This window comes from Mesoplodon bidens, assembly GCF_964165515.1.
Source record: "Mesoplodon bidens genome assembly, chromosome: 3".
NCBI classification, from domain to species: domain Eukaryota; kingdom Metazoa; phylum Chordata; class Mammalia; order Artiodactyla; family Ziphiidae; genus Mesoplodon; species Mesoplodon bidens.
This window is the reverse complement of record NC_138178.1, coordinates 166,252,477-166,272,907: the sequence shown is the minus strand read 5'-3', so window position 1 is coordinate 166,272,907 and position 20,431 is coordinate 166,252,477. Positions and strand designations below refer to the sequence as shown.

General features: G+C 37.8%; 1 protein-coding gene across 1 annotated transcript in view; it reads left to right on the top strand.

The window, feature by feature from the left end:
- Nucleotides 1-20,431, top strand: part of CATSPERB (cation channel sperm associated auxiliary subunit beta) — a 130,467-nt gene that overhangs the window by 21,809 nt on the left and 88,227 nt on the right. The window contains exons 6-7 of the mRNA XM_081230317.1: nt 6,619-6,714; nt 19,560-19,709. Of these exons, the coding sequence (XP_081086443.1) occupies nt 6,619-6,714; nt 19,560-19,709 (246 nt within the window). The remainder of the gene's footprint in view (nt 1-6,618; nt 6,715-19,559; nt 19,710-20,431) is intronic.

The following is a 20,431-nucleotide window of genomic DNA, read 5'->3' as shown; positions in this document are numbered from 1 at the left end:
TTGGGGGAAATATGGATATCTAATTATTCCACCACCTTTGTTGTAAAAGCTATTTTGTGTCCACTGAGTTGCTATTTCTAGGCTCTCTATCCTTTACCAATGTCACACTTGATTACTTTAGCTTTATAAATAATAAGCTTATAATGAGTAATATTAACCCTTCAACTTTGATCTTCTTTTTCTTTTGTTCTTTTAGTTCTTTTGTCTCTCCATGTAAATTTTACAATCCATTTGCTTAGTTCTACAAAAAATTCTGCTGTGATTTTTTTTATCTCAATTAGAATTGCATTGAATCTATAGATTAGTTTAGGGGGAACTGACATCTTAACAACATTGAGTCTTCCAATCCATGGACACTGTATATCTCTCCATTTATTTACATCTCCTCTGATTTATTTCATCAGGGTTTTGTCGTTTTCAGCATAGAGATCTTGCATATACTTTAAGAAATTTATATCTAAGTATTTCATGGGTTTGGTGTTACTTTAAATGGTTATTTTTAATATTTTAATTTCCAGTTGTTCATTAATAATATGTAAATATGTAATTGATTTTTGTAGATTGACCTTATATCTTGCAACTTTGTTAAATTCACTTATTAGTTCTAGTAGTCTTTTGTATATTCTTTGGTATTTTCTACATGGGTAAACATCCATCTAGAAATAGAGATAATTTTATATATTTCTTCCATTCTAATATTCATTTTATTTATTTATATATGTATTTACTTACATACTTACTTGTTTATCTTTGCCTTATTGTGCTGGTGGGATCTCCAGTACAATGTTGAATAGGAATGGTGAGAGAGGACATCTCTGCCTTGTTTCCAACTTTAGGGAGAGAATATTCAGCCTTTCCTCATTAAGTATGATGTTATCTGTAAGTATTTTGCAGATGCCCTTTATCAGGTTAAGGAAGTTCCCTTCTATTCCTAGTTTGCTGAGTTCAAGAGTTGGTGTTGAATTCTGTTAAATGCTCTTTCTGATTATAAGGATTATAAGGATTTTCTTCTTTCATCCCATGATATGAAGAATTCCATTGATTCGTTTTTGAATTCTCAACCAGCCTTGCAAATCCTAGGATAAACAACTCTTAGTTACAATGCATTATCCTTTTTGTGTATTGCTGGACTCATTTGGCTAGTGGGTTCTTGGGGTTATCAGTCTGGAGTTTTATTTTCTTGTAATACCTTTATCTCGTTTCGGTATCTGGTAATGCTGTCTTTATCAAATGAGTTGCTTAGCTGCTGCTGCTGATGAACGCTTTAAGCTGAAAACCAAGGGCGCACAGGGCTTTGGGCAGGAGTTGAGGGAGCCCAGCACAGGTGATACCAGACTTGAGTTCATACTGAGCTTAAGAAACTTTAGAATCTTCATCGCCCTGGGGAACCTTCCATGAGCCCCACAGGATCCTGCTGTTGGCTCTTGAGCCCCAGATATGGAACCCGGAAGACACGCGCTCAGACACCAAGTCTCCATTCCTCTGTTCCCTATGAGTTCAAGAGTGTTTTTGATGGGAAAGCCAAGCCAGTGACCTTATCAGAAAACCCAGGCTCGTCGTGGGTGGGAAAACATTTGCCAAGATGCACATGGTTTTCCAGCCACATCACTGTTTTCCTTTCAAAGGTATTTCCACTTTGATTTCTGAACTGAAATGCTGTCTATAAGGAGTATCAGGAGGGCTTGTGTAGGGGGCTGATAACACTGCATTCTCCATAGACAAAAAAGGACTTATCTAGATCGTTTTTATCGTATTGGAATCCGTCTTCCAACAAGCTTTTACTAGAAAGTTGTTTCTATTTCTTGATTTTCTTTTAAATAATCATCTTTTGGTCTGAAGTACACAGATTTTTAAAAATCGTTTTTATCCAGGAATCTGAGCAGAAAATTTAGCTTCGGAGTTTCATGGTAGCCTCTTTATTGGACAGTGTTTATAAGTAAGGAGCAAGCTCATTGTTTCTGGGTCTGACAGCAGTGTTGGGACCAGCAAGGTGCCCTTTGTCTACATTCCTCCCTGGTGGGATCTGGCTCTGCTTGCCAGGTGGGGTCGTCTCCAGGACTTTAAGAGTGAAGTATTGCTGATTCCCACGGAAAACAGTTGGCAGATGCAGACAGGCGTGTTATGAGAAATTTTGCCTTGCCTTGAAGCCCTCTGTTAAATAAAGGAAATTTTGGGGCTATTAGCTGTACAATTGCTAGAATGAAAGTGACTTATGTGGTGATATTGGGACTGAGTTCTAAAAGCTTGGGTTTCTGGGTCTGTTTTTTAAGTGGGTGAATTCAAGGTGGAAAAACAATGAGCCTCATTCTAGGAAATACGGCGTTTTGCACAGAAGCTTCTTTCAAAGGGAGTCCTGGTTTAACTGCCAAAATGAAACGAAGGTGGGCGCTGCCCAGAATCTCAAAGGTGTTTGATTGCTTGTGGTTTTTGAAATCCTGACTGGTAGGTAAACCTGGTCAGAGGACAAAGTAAGTATGTAGGCTTTTAGATCTAAATTGCATTGAAATAAAGCTCATTTCTAAAAAGGGAAATACATAAATAAATATGAGTTGAGAAGAGTTCCCTCCTATATTATGGAAGAACTTTTGTAGAATTGGTATCATTTTTTTCACTAAATATTTGGTGGGATTCACCAGTGGAGTTTTCTTTGTGGGAAGGATTTTAACTACAAATTCAATTTCCTTAATAGACATGGGAATATTCAAGTTTTCTGTTTTTTTCTGAAGTGAGTTTCAGCAGTTTGTATCTTTCAAGGAACTTGTCCATTTCATCTAAATTGTTGAATTTGTAACTTAGGTGTTTTTGTGATATTCTTTTATTAATCTTAAAGGGTCTATAGTGATGTGCCCTATTTCATCTTATTGATATTTGCATCTTTATTTCCTTCTTGATTCATCTGGCGGAAGTTCATCAACATTATTGATCCTTTCAAAGAAGCACCTTTAGATTTCATTGATTGTGATTATTGTTTTTCTGTTCTTCATTTCATTGATTTCACTGTTTCATCCTTCTACTTCCTTTGGGATTCATTTGCTCCTTTTTTTCTAGTTTCTTATGTTGGGGACCTTTAGATCAGGGAGTGGCAAACTACAGTTTGCAGACCAAATTCGGTCTGCTGCCTGTTTTTGTAAATAAGTTTTATTGGAACACAGCTGTGCTCATTTATTTATGTTTTCTATAGCTGCTGTTGTCTACCATGGCAGAGTTGAAGTGTTGAGACAGAGACCATATGGCCCACAAAACCCCAAATATTTACTATTTGACACTTTATAAGGCCAGTACTATCTTTTAATCCCTGCTTCAGATAATTGATTTGAGATCTTTCTTTTTTAATATAAATATTTTACTACTATATATTTCTCTTTAGCTCTGCTTTATCTGCATCTCATAAATTTTTATGTTTTCATTTTCTTTCAAAATATTTTCTAATTCCCCATGCCACTTTCTCTTTGACCTGTGGTTATTTAGAAATGTGTTGTAAAATGTCCATATATCTAGGGATTTTCCAGATATCTTTCTGTTACTGATTTTTCTAGATTAATTCTATTATGTTCTGAGAACATATTTTATATGATCATTTGTTAAGATGGTTTTTATGGCCTATTTGGTGGATCTTCCCTGTGCACTTGAAAAACACTTACTTTGCTGTTTTTCACTGGAGTGCTCTATAAGTGTTGATTGGGTCAGTTGGTTGATAGTGTTATTCAGCTTTTCTATATCCTCACTCATTACTCAGTTACTTAGAGAGGAGTGTTGAAATATCCAACTATAATTGTTGATTTGTTTATTTCTCCTTTTACTTTTATTAGGTTTTTGTTTGTTTGTTTGTTTGTTTTGGCCATGCTGCACGGCTTGTGAGATCTCATTTCCCCGACCAGGTATTGAACCTGGGCCACTGCAGTGAAAGCCCGGAATTCTAACCGCTAGACTGCCAGGGAAATCCCCAGTTTTTTCAGCTTTTGATTCATGTATTTGGAAGCTCTGTTAGGCGTGTGCACATTTAGGGCTGTCATACCTTTTCAGTGAATTGATCCCTTTATCATATGTATTTTTCCTCTTTATTCTTGATATTACCTTGATCTGAAGTCTCCTTTTTCAGATACTGATATAGCCATTACACTTTTCTTTTAATTAGTGTTTGCATAAGATATATTTTTTCTTTCTTTTACCTTTTTTTCCCCAAGACAACTTTTAGAACACATTAAGCAACAGAATAGAAGTACACAAGTGAAATTTAAAGTAAAATCAGTACATCAATGAGTGCGATCTAACACAAAAGTACAGATGCCTCACAATGGTGGAGGAAGGCATAAATCTAAACCAGAGATTGGAGGAGAGATGCATATAAGGGAGGAAGGACCTTGGCATACTGACTTATCAAGGTAGATTCAACTGATGTCTTTAACTTCCAAATACCTTGGGCCCTAATTGGTAGTCTGAGATAAGCATGATGCTTGGTCACAAAGAGCAACAGTAGGTATCTGCTGTGTCTGGAAAGGGGAAGAAGTTCAGAATCCTGAAGAGACTGTGGACACTCAACTCTGTAATAATGAGGTGGAGGGTATGAGGCTACAAGAACCATAGGGAGACTACGCTCTTCTATGTCAGGCACTAACCACACTGCAGCAAGGTACAATGAAAAATTACTCAAGTTACTAGTTTAATGGAAGAACAGGAGTAGCTGTAGGAAGGACTCCATGGAAAATGTCCAGCTGATATAGAGAAAATAAACATTCGATCAGTGGAATAACTATGGTGCTATTTTTCAGAATAGGTACCATCACCTTAGTCACTGATCTAATGGATGTGTCTTCTTAACCCAAAGTAACAAAGGTTTTAACAGCCAGATATTCCTCTTTTCTGTAACTCTTGGTGCAGTTCTATTGTTGTTCTCACTGAGTTGTTAAATAGCATATGAAACAGATATGAGGTCACATAAACTACCTGAATAGGTTTGCCTGGAGCTTTGGTATTGACCTCTTCAACTTCCAGCTCTGGGTCTACCACTTGACACAGTTCACACAGTCTCTTGGCTGCTTCATATACATCTTTCACTGTATGAGCCACATTACAGGTAGGATTAATATTTCCTGTGTGTTTAGGATGAGCAGGATTAGTATCACCACCAAACAGAAGTGTGTGCCAGTTAATATGCATGTGGAAAGAGATACAGTTGGTATCAAACCAATCCAGAAAATATTGGCTATTACTGCTGATGAAACCCATACTTTCCTTATATTCGATCACTCCATGTACCATTATAGGAACCACATTGTTGTTTCTATTTGTGATTTTTATCAAGACTTGTAGAAAGTTATACAAGACCTGTGGATTCTCAGGGCTCTTATTTTCATGTTTCAGAAGTTCAAGAAAGCTATGCCTATACCAACTTTGAATCAGTCACACTGAAGTCCAGTTGTTACCCATCAGAAGATTGACTTCTCTCATTGTATTGGCCAGTTGTGCAGGAAGCTCCTTTTTGTAGAAACATATAGGATATTTTCTCACACCATTATCTTTCCCCCAATCCAGGAATTGCTTAATAAAGAGCAGTGACAGCACGAAGCATAAATAGCACTTGATCTACTTGTTTAGCTGTTTAAGCAGCCACTAGAAGAGCCATATCCCCTCCAGGGTGGTGCATAGATCCACCTAGAGGCCTGGATGGACATGAGGGCTTGTGCAGCTGAGCTCTTCGGGTCAGGCATCTTCTTCGTGAGCACACCCTGGTTTCAGCTTCGACTTATGGGTACAACTGCTGCAGCACCCAGGCTGAGTTCATCACCTTGGCTTCCCCAGGCCAACCCATTCTTTAACTTTTAACTCAGTTATGCTTTTGTATTTAAAGTGGGTTTCTGAGAGTTAGCATATCTTTCAGTCTTGATTTTCACATCTAATCTGGAAATCTGTCTTTTAATTTGTATTTTTAGGCCACTTACATTTAATGCAATTTTTAGTATGGTTGTACTGAAATCTAGCATTAGGGTTTTTTCTATTCTATCTCTTCTGATTTACTTTTCTTTTTCTTTCTTCATCCATATTAATTATTTTTTATGATTCTGTTTTGTCTCAACTATTGGTTCATTATTCTTTAAAGAAATTTTTTGGTGTTTGCCCTAGGGTTTATACTATTTATTTTATTTTATTTTATTTTATTTATTTTTGGCCATGCCACGCAGTTTGTGGGATCTTAGTTCCCTGACCAGGGATTGAACCTGTGCCCTGGGCAGTGAAAGCGCAGAGTCCTAACCACTGGACCACCAGGGAATTCCTGATATACTAAATATTTTAATTAATCATGGTCTACTTTCAAAAAATATTATACCACTTCACCTGAAGTGTCACAATTTGCTTCTTACCAAGCTACAAGAGCTCTAGAGAAAAATTATGATCTAAAATACTATTGTCTGGGTTCATTGCTGTGTTGGTAAGATCACTTCATAATTCTTTTTTCCTTATATTATCATCAAAATGTTTGCTGGGAAAACATATATAAATGCAATCAAAATGATTAGGAAATAAAAGGTAATTGTGGTTGGTAATGTTCATATAGTCTTAAATTTCACCAACATGACATAGAAAAAAATAGCTGATTGTTTGCCTTTTGTTTTCAAACAGATATTGCAGCTGTAGAAGAATGGTTAGTAAGGATCACTTTGCAACATGGATTAAATATTTATACTACTGAAGGAACACTATTGGATAGTGTTCGAGGTAAATGCCAGTAGATAAAAGTGAAGTGAAAATTTGTAATATTCTTTCAAGAAACCTTGTAAGCTATGATATGCCAGACTCTGTGCTAAGTGCTAGAGACAGATAAATAAGTGATGATCATGACTCTTGAAGGGCTTACAATCTGATGAGGCAAAGAATTAAATACACATGGGTAATTGTTAATAGAGCTCTGTAAAGAGTGCTACAGAAATAAGGAAATACATGTTTTCTATAGCCATATTGGGGGGTCATCATAAACAATGGCCTTATAGAGTTAGTTTTTGCATCTTCTATAAAGATGTTATAGAAGATATTGTTTATTGCATCACAGTCTACTTTATGAGGACCATCAAGCAAAAAGTTTTGCTCAGTCTTAGTAAGAACATTTGTATTTCTTCATAAAAAAATTGGTTGTTTTAAGGTTATGGGCACCGAGGAATATAACTGACTAGGCTTTTCTTTTTCAATTGTCTGATCTATAGCCCAATTTTGGGGTCAGCCATAGTATATAGAAAAAAACCTCCATCGTGGAGGTTGTATTTATTCTCATTTTCCTCAACTTCCCTTATTACTTTTATTCTTTTGCACCCACTTTGATATGGTGCTATCTAGAAGCCAGAGTAAAAATAAATATTTCATCTTATGGAAAGAAACACCTGGGTAGCTTTAAGAAAATAATGATGATCCAGGGCCAAAATGGTGAAGTAGGACGACCTGAGCTCACCTCCTTCCATAGGCACACCAAAATTACAACTATTTACAGAGCAACTATCTATGAAAATGACCAGAAGACTAGCAAGAAAGATTTCCCACAGCTAAGCAAATAAAGAAGGAACCAAAATATGATGAGTGGGAGGGGTAGAGACTGTACAGTCTCTCTTGGCTGTATAGTCAAGACCAAAATCCCCAGGTTGGCAACCCACAAATGAGAGGATAATCACACTTGCAGAGGTCCTCCCTTAGGAGCAAGGGGTCCAAACCTCACATTAGGCGCCCTAGACCAGGGGTCCTGCACTGGGAAGACAAGCCCCCAGAACATCTGGCTTTGATAGCTAGTGGGGCTTGTGTGTGGGAGAGCCAGAGAGCTGTGAGAAACAGAGACTGCTCTGAAAGGGCACACACCAAATCTCACATTCTCTGAGTCTCAGTGCAGAGGCAGTAATTTGAAAAGAGTCTGGGTCAGACTCACTTAAGAGATCATCAACTTAAAATAATCATGTATATTATCATGTAAATAATCATGTACATAGGTTGTTATATATGAACCTCATGGAACCCACAAACCAAAAACCTATGATGGATAAACAAAAAAGAGAAATGAATCCAAACATAATACTAAAGATAGTCATCAGGCACAAGGGAAGAGAGCAAAAGAAGAAGAGAGGAAGAGAAAAAAGAAAAAAAACAAAACTAGAAAACAATGAACAAAATGGTAATAAGTATATACGTATCAATAATTTTGCTTTAAATGCAAATGGACTAAATGCTCCAATAAAAACACAGTGGCTGAATGGATTAAAAAAAACAACACGAGAATTCACATTGTTAAAATGACCATACTGCCCAAAGCAATCTACAGATTCAATGCAATCACTGTCAAAATACTAATGGTGTGGGGGAACTTCAAGACAGAGGAGGAGTAAGATATGGAGATCACCTTCCTCCCTACAAATACATCAAAAATACATCTACATGTGGAACAACTCCTACAGAACATCTACTGAACACTGGCAGAAGACCTCAGACTTCCCAAAAGGCAATAAATTCCCCATGTACCTGAGTAGGGCAGAAAAAAAAAGGAAAAACAGAGACAAAAGAATAAGAATGACACTTGCACCTCTGGGAGGGAACTGTGAAGGAGGAAAAGTTTCCACACACTAGGAAGCCCCTTCACTGGCAGAGACAGGGGATGGGCAGTGGGGAAGCTTCGGAGCCATGGAGGAGAGTACAGCAACAGGGGTGCAGAGGGCAAAGCAGAGAGATTCCCGCACAGAGGCTTGGTGCTGACCAGCACTCACCAGCCCGAGAGGCTTGTCTGCTCACCCGCTGGGGCAGGTAGGGGCTGAGAGCTGAGGCTCGGGCTTCGGAGGTCAGATCCCAGGGAGAGGACTGGGGCTGGCTGAGTGAACACAGCTTGAAGGGGGTTAGTGTGCCACAACTAGCTGACGGGGAGTCTGGGAAAAACTCTGGACCTGTCCAAGAGACAAGAGACCATTGTTTCAGGGTGCATGAGGAGAGGGGATTCAGAGCACCGCCTAAACGAGCTCCAGAGACGGGCACGAGCTGTGACTATCAGTGCAGACACCAGAGACGGGCATGAGATGCTAAGGCTGCTGCTGCAGCCACCAAGAAGCCTGTGTACAAGCACATGTCACTATCCATACCTCCCTTCCCAGGAGCCTGTGCAGCCCGCCACTGCCAGGGTCCCATGTTCCAGGGACAACTTCCCTGGGAGAACGCACGGCACGCCTCAGGCTGTTACAATGTCATGCCAGCCTCTCCCACCACAGAGTCGCCCCACGTTCCATACCTCTCCCTCCCCCAAGCCTGAGTGGGCCGAGCCCCCTAATCAGCTGCTATTTTAACCCTGTCCTATCTGGGTGGGGAACAGATGCCCTCAGACGACCTACAGGCAGAGGTGGGGCCAAATCCAAAGCTGAACCCTGGGAGCTGTGCGAACAAAGAAGACAAAAGGAAATTTCTCCCAGCAGCCACAGGAGCAGCAGATTAAATCTCCACAACTTCATATACCCTGCATCTGTGGAATGCCTGAATAGACAACGAATCATCCCAAAATTGAGGCAGTGGACTTTAGGAGAAACTGTAGACTTGGGGTTTGCTTTCTTCATCTAATTTGTTTCTGGCTTTATGTTTAAATTAGTTTAGTATTTAGAGCTTATTATCATTGGTAGATTTGTGCATTGATTTGGTTGCTCTCTTCCTTTTATATGTATATATATATATATTTTTTTTTTTTTTTTCCTTTTTCTCTTTTTCTGAGTGTGGATGTGTATGCTTCTTTGTGTGACTTTTGTCCGTATGGCTTTGCTTTTACCATTTCTCCGAGGGTTCTCTGTTTTTTGTTGTTGTTGTTGTGTTGTTGTTTGTTTGTTTTTTATAGTTTTTAGCACTTGTTATCACTGGTGGATTAGTTTTTTGGTTTGGTTGCTCTCTTCTTTCTTTCTTTTTTTAATTACTTTTTAATTTTTTTATTTTTAACAATATTTTTTATCCTAATAACTTCATTTTATTTTTCTTTCTTTCTGTCTGTCTCTTTTTTTTCTACCTTTTCTTCTGAGCCATGTGGCTGACAGGGTCTTGGTCCTCCGGCTGAGTGTCAGGCCTGAGCCTCTTAGGTGGGAGAGCCGAGTTCAGGACATTGGTACACCAGAGACCTTGCAGCCCCACAATATCAAACAGCTAAAGCTCTCCCAGAGATTTCCATCTCAATGCTAAGATCCAGCTCTACTCAATAACCAGCAAGCTACAGTGCTGGACACCCTATGGCAAACAACTAGCAACACAGGAACACAACTTCACCCATTAGCATAGAGGCTGCCTAAAATCATAATAAGTTCACAGACACCCCAAATCACATCACTGGACTTGGTCCTGCCCACCAGAAAGACAAGATCCAACCTCATCCACCAGAATACAGGCATCAGTCCCCTCCATGAGAAAGCCTATACAACCACTGAACCAACCTTACCCACCGGGGGCAGACACCAAAAACAACAGGAACTACAAACCTGCAGCCTGCGAAAAGGAGACCCCAAATACAGTAAGTTAAGCAAAATGAGAAGACAGAGAAAGACACAGCAAATGAAGGAGCAAGGTAAAAACCCACCAGACCAAACAAATGAAGAGGAAATAGTCTACCTGGAAAAGAATTCAGAGCAATGATAGTAAAGGTGATCCAAATTCTTGGAAATAGAATGGAGAAAATACAAGACATGTTTAACAAGGACCTAGAAGAACTAAAGAGCAAACAAACTATGAACAGCAGAATAAATGAAATTTAAAATTCTCTAGAAGGAATCAATAGCAGAATAACTGAGACAGAAGAATGGATAAGTGACCTGGAAGATAAAATAGTGGAAATAACTACCACAGAGCAGTATAAAGAAAAAAGAATGAAACGAATTGAGGACAGTCTCAGAGACCTCTAGGACAACATTAAATGTGCCAACATTTGAATTATAGGGGTCCCAGAAGAAGAGAAAAAAAAGGGACTGAGAAAATATTTGAAGAGATTATAGTTGAGAACTTCCCTAATATGGGAAAGGAAATAGTCAATCAAGTCCAGGAGGCACAGAGAATCCCATATAGGATAAATCCAAGGAGAAACACTCCAAGACACATATTAATCAAACTATCGAAAATTAAATACAAAGAAAAAATATTAAAAGCAGCAAGGGAAAACCAACAAATAACATACAAGAGAATCCCCATAACGTTAACAGCTGATCTTTCAGCAGAAATGCTGCAAGTCAAAAGGGAGTGGCAGGACATATTTAAAGTGATGAAAGGGAAAAACCTACAACTAAGATTACTCTACCCAGCAAGGTACTCCTTCAGATTAGATAGAGAAATTAAAACCTTTACAGACAAGCAAAAGCTAAGAATTCAGCATCACCAAACCAGCTTTACAACACATGCTAAAGGAACTTCTCTAGGCAGGAAACACAAGAAAAGGAAAAGACCTACAATGACAAACCCAAAACGATTAAGAAAATGGTAATAAGAATATACATATCGATAACTACCTTAAATGTAAATGGATTAAATGCTCCAACCAAAAGATATAGACTGGCTGAATGCATACAAAAACAAGATGCATATATATGCTGTCTACAAGAGACCCACTTCAGACCTAGGGACACATACAGACTGAAAGTGAGGGGATGGAAAAAGATATTCCATGCAAATGGAAATCAAAAGAAAAACAGAGTAGCAATTCTCTTATCAGACAAAATAGACTTTAAAACAAAGACTATTACAAGAGACAAAGAAGGACACTACATAATGATCAAGAGATCAATCCAAGAAAAAGATATAACAATTGTCAATATTTATGCACCCAACATAGGAGCACCTCAATAAATAAGGCAAATGCTGACAGCCATAAAAGGGGAAATGACAGGAACACAATCATAGAAGGGGACATTAACACCCCACTTTCACCAATGGACAGATCATCCAAAATGAAAATAAATAAGGAAACACAAGCTTTGAATTATACATTAAAAAAGATGGACTTAATTGATATTTGTAGGACATTCTATCCAAAAACAATAGAATACACTTTCTTCTCAAGTGCTCATGGAACATTCTCCAGGATGGATCATATCTTGGGTCAAAAATCAAGCCTTGGTAAATTTAAGAAAATTGAAATCATATCAAATATCTTTTCTGACCACAACACTATGAGAATAGATATCAATTACAGGAAAAAATCTGTAAAAAATACAAACATGTGTAGGCTAAACAGTACACTACTAAATAACCAAGAGATCACTGAAGAAATCAAGGAGGAAATAAAAAAATACCTAGAAACAAATGACAATGACAACCGAAAACCTATGGGAGGCAGCAAAAGCAGTTCTAAGAGGGAAGTTTATAGCAATACAATCCTACCTCAAGAAACAGGGAAAATCTTAAATAAGCAACCTAACCTTACATCTAAAGCAATTAGAGAAAGAACAAAAAAAAAAAAACCCCAAAGTTAGCAAGAGGAAAGAAATCATAAAGATCAGATCAGAAATAAATGAAAAAGAAATGAAGGAAATGATAGCAAAGATCAGTAAAACTAAAATCTGGTTCTTTGAGAAGTTAAACAAAATTCATAAACCATTAGCCAGACTCATCAAGAAAAAACAGAAGACTGAAATCAACAGAATTAGAAATGAAAAAGGAGAAGTAACAACTGACACTGCAGAAATACAAAGGATCATGAGAGATTACTACAAGCAACTGTTTGCTAATAAAATGGACAACCTGGAAGAAATGGACAAATTCTCAGAAAACCACAACCTTCTGAGTCTGAACCTGGAAGAAATAGAAAATATGAACAGACCAATCACAAGCACTGAAATTGAAACTGTGATTAAAAATCTTCCAATAAACAAAAACCCAGGACCAGATGTATTCACAGGTGAATTCTATCAAACATTTACAGAAGAGGTAACACCCATCCTTCTCAAACTCTTCCAAAATATAGCAGAGGAAGGAACACTCCCAAACTCATTCTACGAGGCCACCATCACCCTGATACCAAAACCAGACAAAGATATCACAAAAAAAGAAAACTACAGGCCAATATCACTGATGAACATAGATGCAAAAATCCTCAACAAAATGCTAGCAAACAGAATCCAACAACACATTAAAAGGATCATACACCATGATCAAGTGGGGTTTATCCCCGGAATGCAAGGATTCTTCAGTATATGCAAATCAATCAATGTGATATACCATATTAACAAACTGAAGGATAAAAACCATATGACTATCTCAATAGGTGCAGAAAAAGCTTTTGACAAAATTCAACACCCATTTATGATAAAAGCCCTCCAGAATGTAAGCATAGAGGGAACTTATCTCAACATAATAAAGGCCGTATATGACAAACCCACAGCCAACATTGTTCTCAATGGTGAACAACTGAAACCATTTCCACTAAGATCAGGAATAAGACAAGGTTGCCTACTCTCACCACTCTTATTCAACATAGTTTTGGAAGTTTTAGCCACAGCAATCAGAGAAGAAAAAGAAATAAAAGGCATCCAGATCGGAAAAGAAGAAGCAAAACTGTCACTGTTTGCAGATGACATGATACTATACATGGAGAATCCTAAAGATGCTACCAGAAAACTACTAGAGCTAATCAGTGATTTTCGTAGAGTAGCAGGATACAAAATTAATGCACAGAAATCTCTTGCATTCCTATACACTAATGATGAAAAATCTGTAAGAGAAATTAAGGAAACACTCCCATTTACCACTGCAACAAAAAGAATAAAATATCTAGGAATAAACCTACCTAGGGAGAAAAAAAGACCTGTATGCAGAAAACTATAAGACACTGATGAAAGAAATTAAAGATGATACAAACAGATGGAGAGATATACCATGTTCTTGGATTGGAAGAATCTACACTGTGAAAATGACTATACTACCCAAAGTAATCTACAGATTCAATGCAATCCCTATCAAACTACCAATGGCATTTTCCACAGAACTAGAACAAAAATTTGCACAATTTGTATGGAAACACAAAAGACTCCGAATAGCCGAAGCAACCTTGAGAAAGAAAGACAGAGCTGGAGGATTGTGGCTCCCTGACTTCAGACTATACTACAAAGCTACAGTAATCAAGACAGTATGGTACTGGCATGAAACAGAAATATAGATCAATGGAACAAGATAGAAAGCCCAGAGATAAACCCACCCACCTAAAGTCACCTTATTTTTGATAAAGGAGGCAAGAGTATACAATGGAGAAAAGCCAGTTTCTTCAATAAGTGGTGCTGGGAAAATTGTACAGCTACATGTAAAACAATGAAATTAGAACACTCCCTAACACCATGCACAAAAATAAACTCAAAATTGATTAAAGACCTAAATGTAAGGCCAGACACTATAAAACTCTTCAAGGAAAACATAGGCAGAACACTATGACATAAATCACAGCAAGGTCCTTTTTGACCCACCTCCTAGAGGTATGGAAATAAAAACAAAAATAAACAAATGGGACCTAATGAAACTTAAAATCTTTTGCACAGCAAAGGAAACCATAAACAAGATGAAAAGACAACCCTCAGAATGGGGGAACATATTTGCAAACGAAGCAATGACTAAAGGATTAAACTCCAAAATATACAAGCAGCTAATACAGCTCAATATAAAAAAAAAAAACCCACACAACCCAATCCAAAAATGGGCAGAAGACCTAAATCGACATTTCTCTAGCAAAGATATACAGATTGCCAACAAACACATGAAAGGATGCTCAATATCACTAATCATTAGAGAAATGAAAACTACAGTGAGGTATCACCTCACACCAGTCAGAATGGCCATCATCAAAAAATCTACAAATGATAAATGCTGGAGAGGATGTGGAGAAAAGGGAACCCTCTTGCACTGTTGGTAGGAATGTAAATTGACACAGCCACTATGGAGAACAGTATGGAGGTTCCTTAAAAAACTAAAAACAGAATTACCATATGACCCAGCAATCCCACTCCTGGGTATATACCCTGAGAAAACTATAATTCAAAAAGAGCCATGTCCCACAATGTTCATTGCAGCTCTATTTACAATAGCCAGGACATGGAAGCAGCCTAAGTGTCCATCGACAGAGGAATGGATAAAGAAGATGTGGCACATATATACAATGGAATATTACTCAGCCATAAAAAGAAATGAAATTGAGTTATTTATAGTGAGGTGGTGGACCTAGAATCTGTCATACAGAGTTAAGTAAGTCAGAAAGAGTAAATCAAATACCATATGCTAACACATATATATGGAATCTAAAAAAAAATAGAAAGAAAGAAATGATTCTGAAGAACCTAGGGGCAGGACAAGAATAAAGACACCCATGTAGAGAATGGACTTGAGGACATGGGGAGGGGGAAGGGTAACCTGGGATAAAGTGAGAAGAATGGCATGGACATATATACACTACCAAATGTAAAATAGATAGCTAGTGGGAAGCAGCTGCATTCACAGGGAGAACAGCTTGGTGTTTTGTGACCACCTAGAGAGGTGGGATGGGGAGTGTGGGAGGGAGATGCAAGAGGGAGGAGATATTGGGATATATGTATATGTATAGCTGATTCACTTTGTTTTACAGCAGAAACTAACACACCATTGTAAAGCAATTATACTCCAATAAAGATGTTTAAAAAAAATACTAATGGCATTTTTCACAGAAGTAGAACAAGTAATTTCAAAATATATATGGAAACACAAAAGACCCTGAATAGCCCAAACAATCTTTTTTTTTTAACATCTTTATTGGAGTATAATTGCTTTACAATGTTGTGTTAGTTTCTGCTGTATCACAAAGTGAATCAGCTATATGTATACATATTTCCCCATTAAAACAATCTTGAGAACAATGCTAGAGGTATCACGCTCCTTGATTTTAAATTGTTGTACTGTAAAGTTATAGTAACTAAAACTGTGGTACTGGCTCAAAAATCAGACACATAGATCAATGGAACAGAATCAAGAGTCCAGAAATGAATCCATACTTATGCGTTCAATGCATCTACTGTACAAAAAAGGAGACAAGAATGTACAGTGGGGGAGAAGACAGCTTCTTCAATAATTAGTTTTGGGAAAATTGGAAAGCTACAGGCAAAAGAATCAAACTGGACTAATTTCTCACACCTTATACAAAAATACCTGAAAATGGATGAAAGACGTAAATGTAAGACCTGAAACCATAAAACTCCTAGAGGAAAACGTAGGCAGTACAGTCTTTGACATAAGTTGTAGCAGTATTTTTTTGGATCTTTCTCCTCACACAAGGGAAACCAAAGCCAAGAACAAATGGGACCGCATCAGCTATTGTGAAAGGCTTTTGCACAGCGAAGGAAATTATCAACAAAACCAAAAGCCTACTGAATGGGAGAAGATATTTGCAAATGATATATCTGATAAGGCGTTGACATCAAAAATATGCAAAGAACTCATACAGCTCAACATAAAAAAAAATGAAAAACCTGATTTTAAAAATGGGCAGAAAAACTGAATAGAGATTTTTTTCCAAAGAAGACATGCAGATGGCCAACAGGCACATGAAAAGATGCTCAACCTCACTGATCATCAGGGAAGTGCAACTCAGAACTACAGTGAGCTATCACCTCACACCTGTCCGAATGACTGTTATGGTCGAGTCAAGACGTAACAAGTGTTGGCAAGGCTGTGGAGAAAAGGGACCCTTGTGCACTGTTGATGGGAATGTAAATCGGGTGCGGCCACCGTGGAGAATGAAAAATTCTCAAAGGTTGCAGCTGCAGAGAGGAGGCCAGTGTCGTCGGGGCACAGTAAATGACAAAGTGGTGTGGGGTGAGTGTAGAGAGACTGGCAGAGACCACGGTAAAGTGTGTGGATTTTATTCTAATTATAATGAAAAGCCACTGGAATATTTTAAGCAGGACAGTGATAAATTCCGACTTCTGCTCTGTGAAAAAGATCACTTTGGCTGCTGTGTAGAGAACTGACTGACTGTCGAGGGAGGAGGATAAGAATGGAATAAAGGAAGTTGGTTGGCAGCTGTCACCACAGTCCACGCAGGAGATGGTCTGGGGTACTTGGGCTGTGGGACAAGTAGTGGAGATGGTGAGAAGTCAGAGTCTTCAGGATACAGTTTGGAAGTAGAGCTGATATGACCTCTGGGTGGACTGGGGATGAAGGACACAGATATTAAGGATGAATCCTAGATTTCTTACTTGAGCAATCAAGTGGATTGTGGTATCATTTTCTGAGATGCTGAAGGTGTGAGGAGAAAACATTGGGAAGTGGCAATCAAACATTAAGGTTAGAGTTACAGTTAGGAACCTTTCTTCATTACCTATCTCAAATGAGATGTTGAAAAATATTGTCCCTACTTCCTCATCTCTGATCCAGAGTCCAGACTACTCCACTAAAATTGCTCTTAATACAATCACCAGTCACTTTCACATTGGTCACTTTTCTGTCTCCTTTGTAGCTTCCCAGCAGTCAAGACTTTTGATCACTCCCTCATTCTTAAAACGTTTAAAATAGACCACATGGGTAAAGAGGCATTTTCGATTCAGTGCAATCATGTCCCAGATACAAGCTCAAATCTCCCTGTCCTTTAAGATCTGGTCATTAATTGAACACATATGCTATACCCTGGAAAGTCAACTGCCTTCCCCCAGATTTCTTTGAATTTCAGAGTGAATTAGTTTGGTTATAAATTGTGTCTCTTCTTCTTCTTGGCTATCGCCGTGCTACACTGTGTCAACCCAGATGGAAACTTAACTCCTTTTCTTGCTTTGCACAAAGTGAAGCATATATCACCTAAAGTCTTTGGTTTTGTAGCAGACTTTATTGAAAATTTGATGAGGAGATGGAGGAGAGTCACGATGCAGAAATGTAAACAACTACAGAGTGATTGTGTCTCTATTCTTGAAAGTCCTTTGACTATTTTTGAAATTCGGACAACAGTACTCTGTCAAACTGTCCTTGCTTACTTTTTGTATTCTCTTTTCTCATTTTTTCAGAAAAAAAAATCCTCCCATTTCTCATGCTTTAAAATTTCACTTTATCCAGCTCCAACCCTTTGTATATCTAAGAGTAGATTGCTGCGTTAAAGGGTTGGAGATGTCCTACCTCTGATTGGTTTTTCCTGTTTGTCCCTCTCTAACTCCTTTGTATCTTCCAGAAATCCTTCTAAGTGTCTTGGCCACTGATGACAACTTTCCCTGTTCCCTATTGCTTTTCTAGATTTATTCTTATTTATATATATATATATATATATATATATATATATATATCTCCTGCTCTCTATGGGATTGGGAAAGTGAACAGAAAGTAAATGTGTGGCCTCTCAAAGCAGAAGTTATTCTCTATGCTATAAATGTGCAAACCCTGTGATCCAGCAACTCCATTTCTAGGGATAGATCCTGTGGCCAATTGTATTTTCCAAAGATGTTCAAAGCAGTATCTCCCACCTCACCTGCTCTTCTGCAGTATGACCTTGCCAGGCCCCCTTCAAGGAAATTAGACTTCATTCCTCCTACTCAGGAAAATAAGAATCGACAACCTATTTTTAACTGATGAAAAGTGAGGTAATACACCCATTTTTTGAAACAATGGAACAGTTCCTTTACATAGTGCCTTCAAAACCCATAAAAGAAAGCAGTTATGAATTATCAGAGAAATGCAAATCAAAACTACAATGAGGTACCACCTCATGTGGGTCAGAATGGCCATCATTAAAAAGTCTATGAATAACAAATGCTGGTGAGGGTGTGGAGAAAAGGGAACCCTCCTACACTGTTGGTGGGAATGTAAGTTGGTGCAGCCACTGTGGAAAACAGTATGGGAGTTCCTCAGAAAACTAAAAATAGAACTACCATATGATTCAGCAGTCCCACTCCTGGGCATATATCCAGACAAAACCATAATTCAAAAAGGTACATGCACCCCTGTGTTCACAGAAGCACTATTCACAATAGCCAAGACATGGAAACAACCTAAATGTCTGTTGACAGATGTACGGATAAAGAAGATGTGGTACATATGTACAATGGAATATCACTCAGTCATAAAAAAGAATGAAATAATGCCATTTACAGCAACATGGATGCAACTAGAGATTATTGTACTAAGTGAAGTAAGTCCGACAGAGAAAGACAAATATCATATGATATCACATATGTGGAACCTAAAGTATGACACAAATGAACCTACCTAAGAAACAGAATCATGGACATAGAGAATAGACTGCTGGTTGCCAAGGGGGAGCAGGGTGGGAGAGGGACGGATTGGGAGTTTGGGATTAGCAGATGCAAACTGATATATCTAGAATGAATAAACAACAAGGTCCTACTGTATAGCACAGAGAAATATATTCAAAAGCCTGTGATAAACCATAGTGGAAAAGAATATGAAAAAGAATGTATGTATATGTATAACTTAGTCACTTTGCTGTACAGCAGTAATTAAGACAACATTGTAAATCAACTATATTTCAATTTATAAAATTAAAAAAAAAACTTTTTAAAGACAAAAAGAAAACAGTAGTGGTCTATTTTCAAGAGTGCTGCTACAACTTAAACACCAAAACTTGATTTCCACAGAACCTATTCTTCAGTGGAAACTTGGGACTATAATGACAAAAAACGACATTAGTGAATTATATCCACATGTGGTAGATCTCAAAACGACAAAGTGCCCATGTGCCAATGACGTAGTGTTACTTGGCTTCATTATGAACACAACAGTTGATGGTAAGTTTGCGGCTTTATTCAAATTTGGAGGTGGTGTTTTGTATTTTATTACAGTGATGTTTAACTGGCAGTACAAGTTAAACACATAGGCGTAATGGAGTGAAAATGTCTCCTAAAAACACCTAAGAACTTACTTTTCATCACTTTCCCTTGTCTACTTGCTAGTGTGGTAAACTTTTTTCTCTGTGACTTTTGCCATGTTACTAGTGACTTTAGTGTCTCTCCAAATTTCCTTGATACTCTGCCCTCTGTTAATATGTTCCTCCCTCCCAGAGATTATTCATTGCATTTCTAATCCATCTTCTATGCCTGCCATATGTGAATAGGTAAAGTTGTTCTAAGGTATCACACTATTTTATTTGTTACATATGTGTTTTTCAGTTACTGTTGTAATATTTAATAGCATCCTTACACATTTCAATTACTAATCATCTTGTTCTAGTTTGTTTTTCTTAGGTCATTGATGACCTCCTAGTCCCCAAATCTAATAAATATGAGGGAAAAAAAGAATTAAAAGATAAGAAACAAAATTTTATTACTCATAGATTATATGTGTGTCTATATAAAAATCCAAAAGAATCAACAAACTATCAGAACAAATATGGGAGTGCTATGGAATTGAGGAACATATTAACAATATATAAAAACCACTCCACCAAAGAGTAATTAAAGATTATAATTTTAAAAGTCCTATTCAGAAAGTAATAAACCCCAATAGGGAC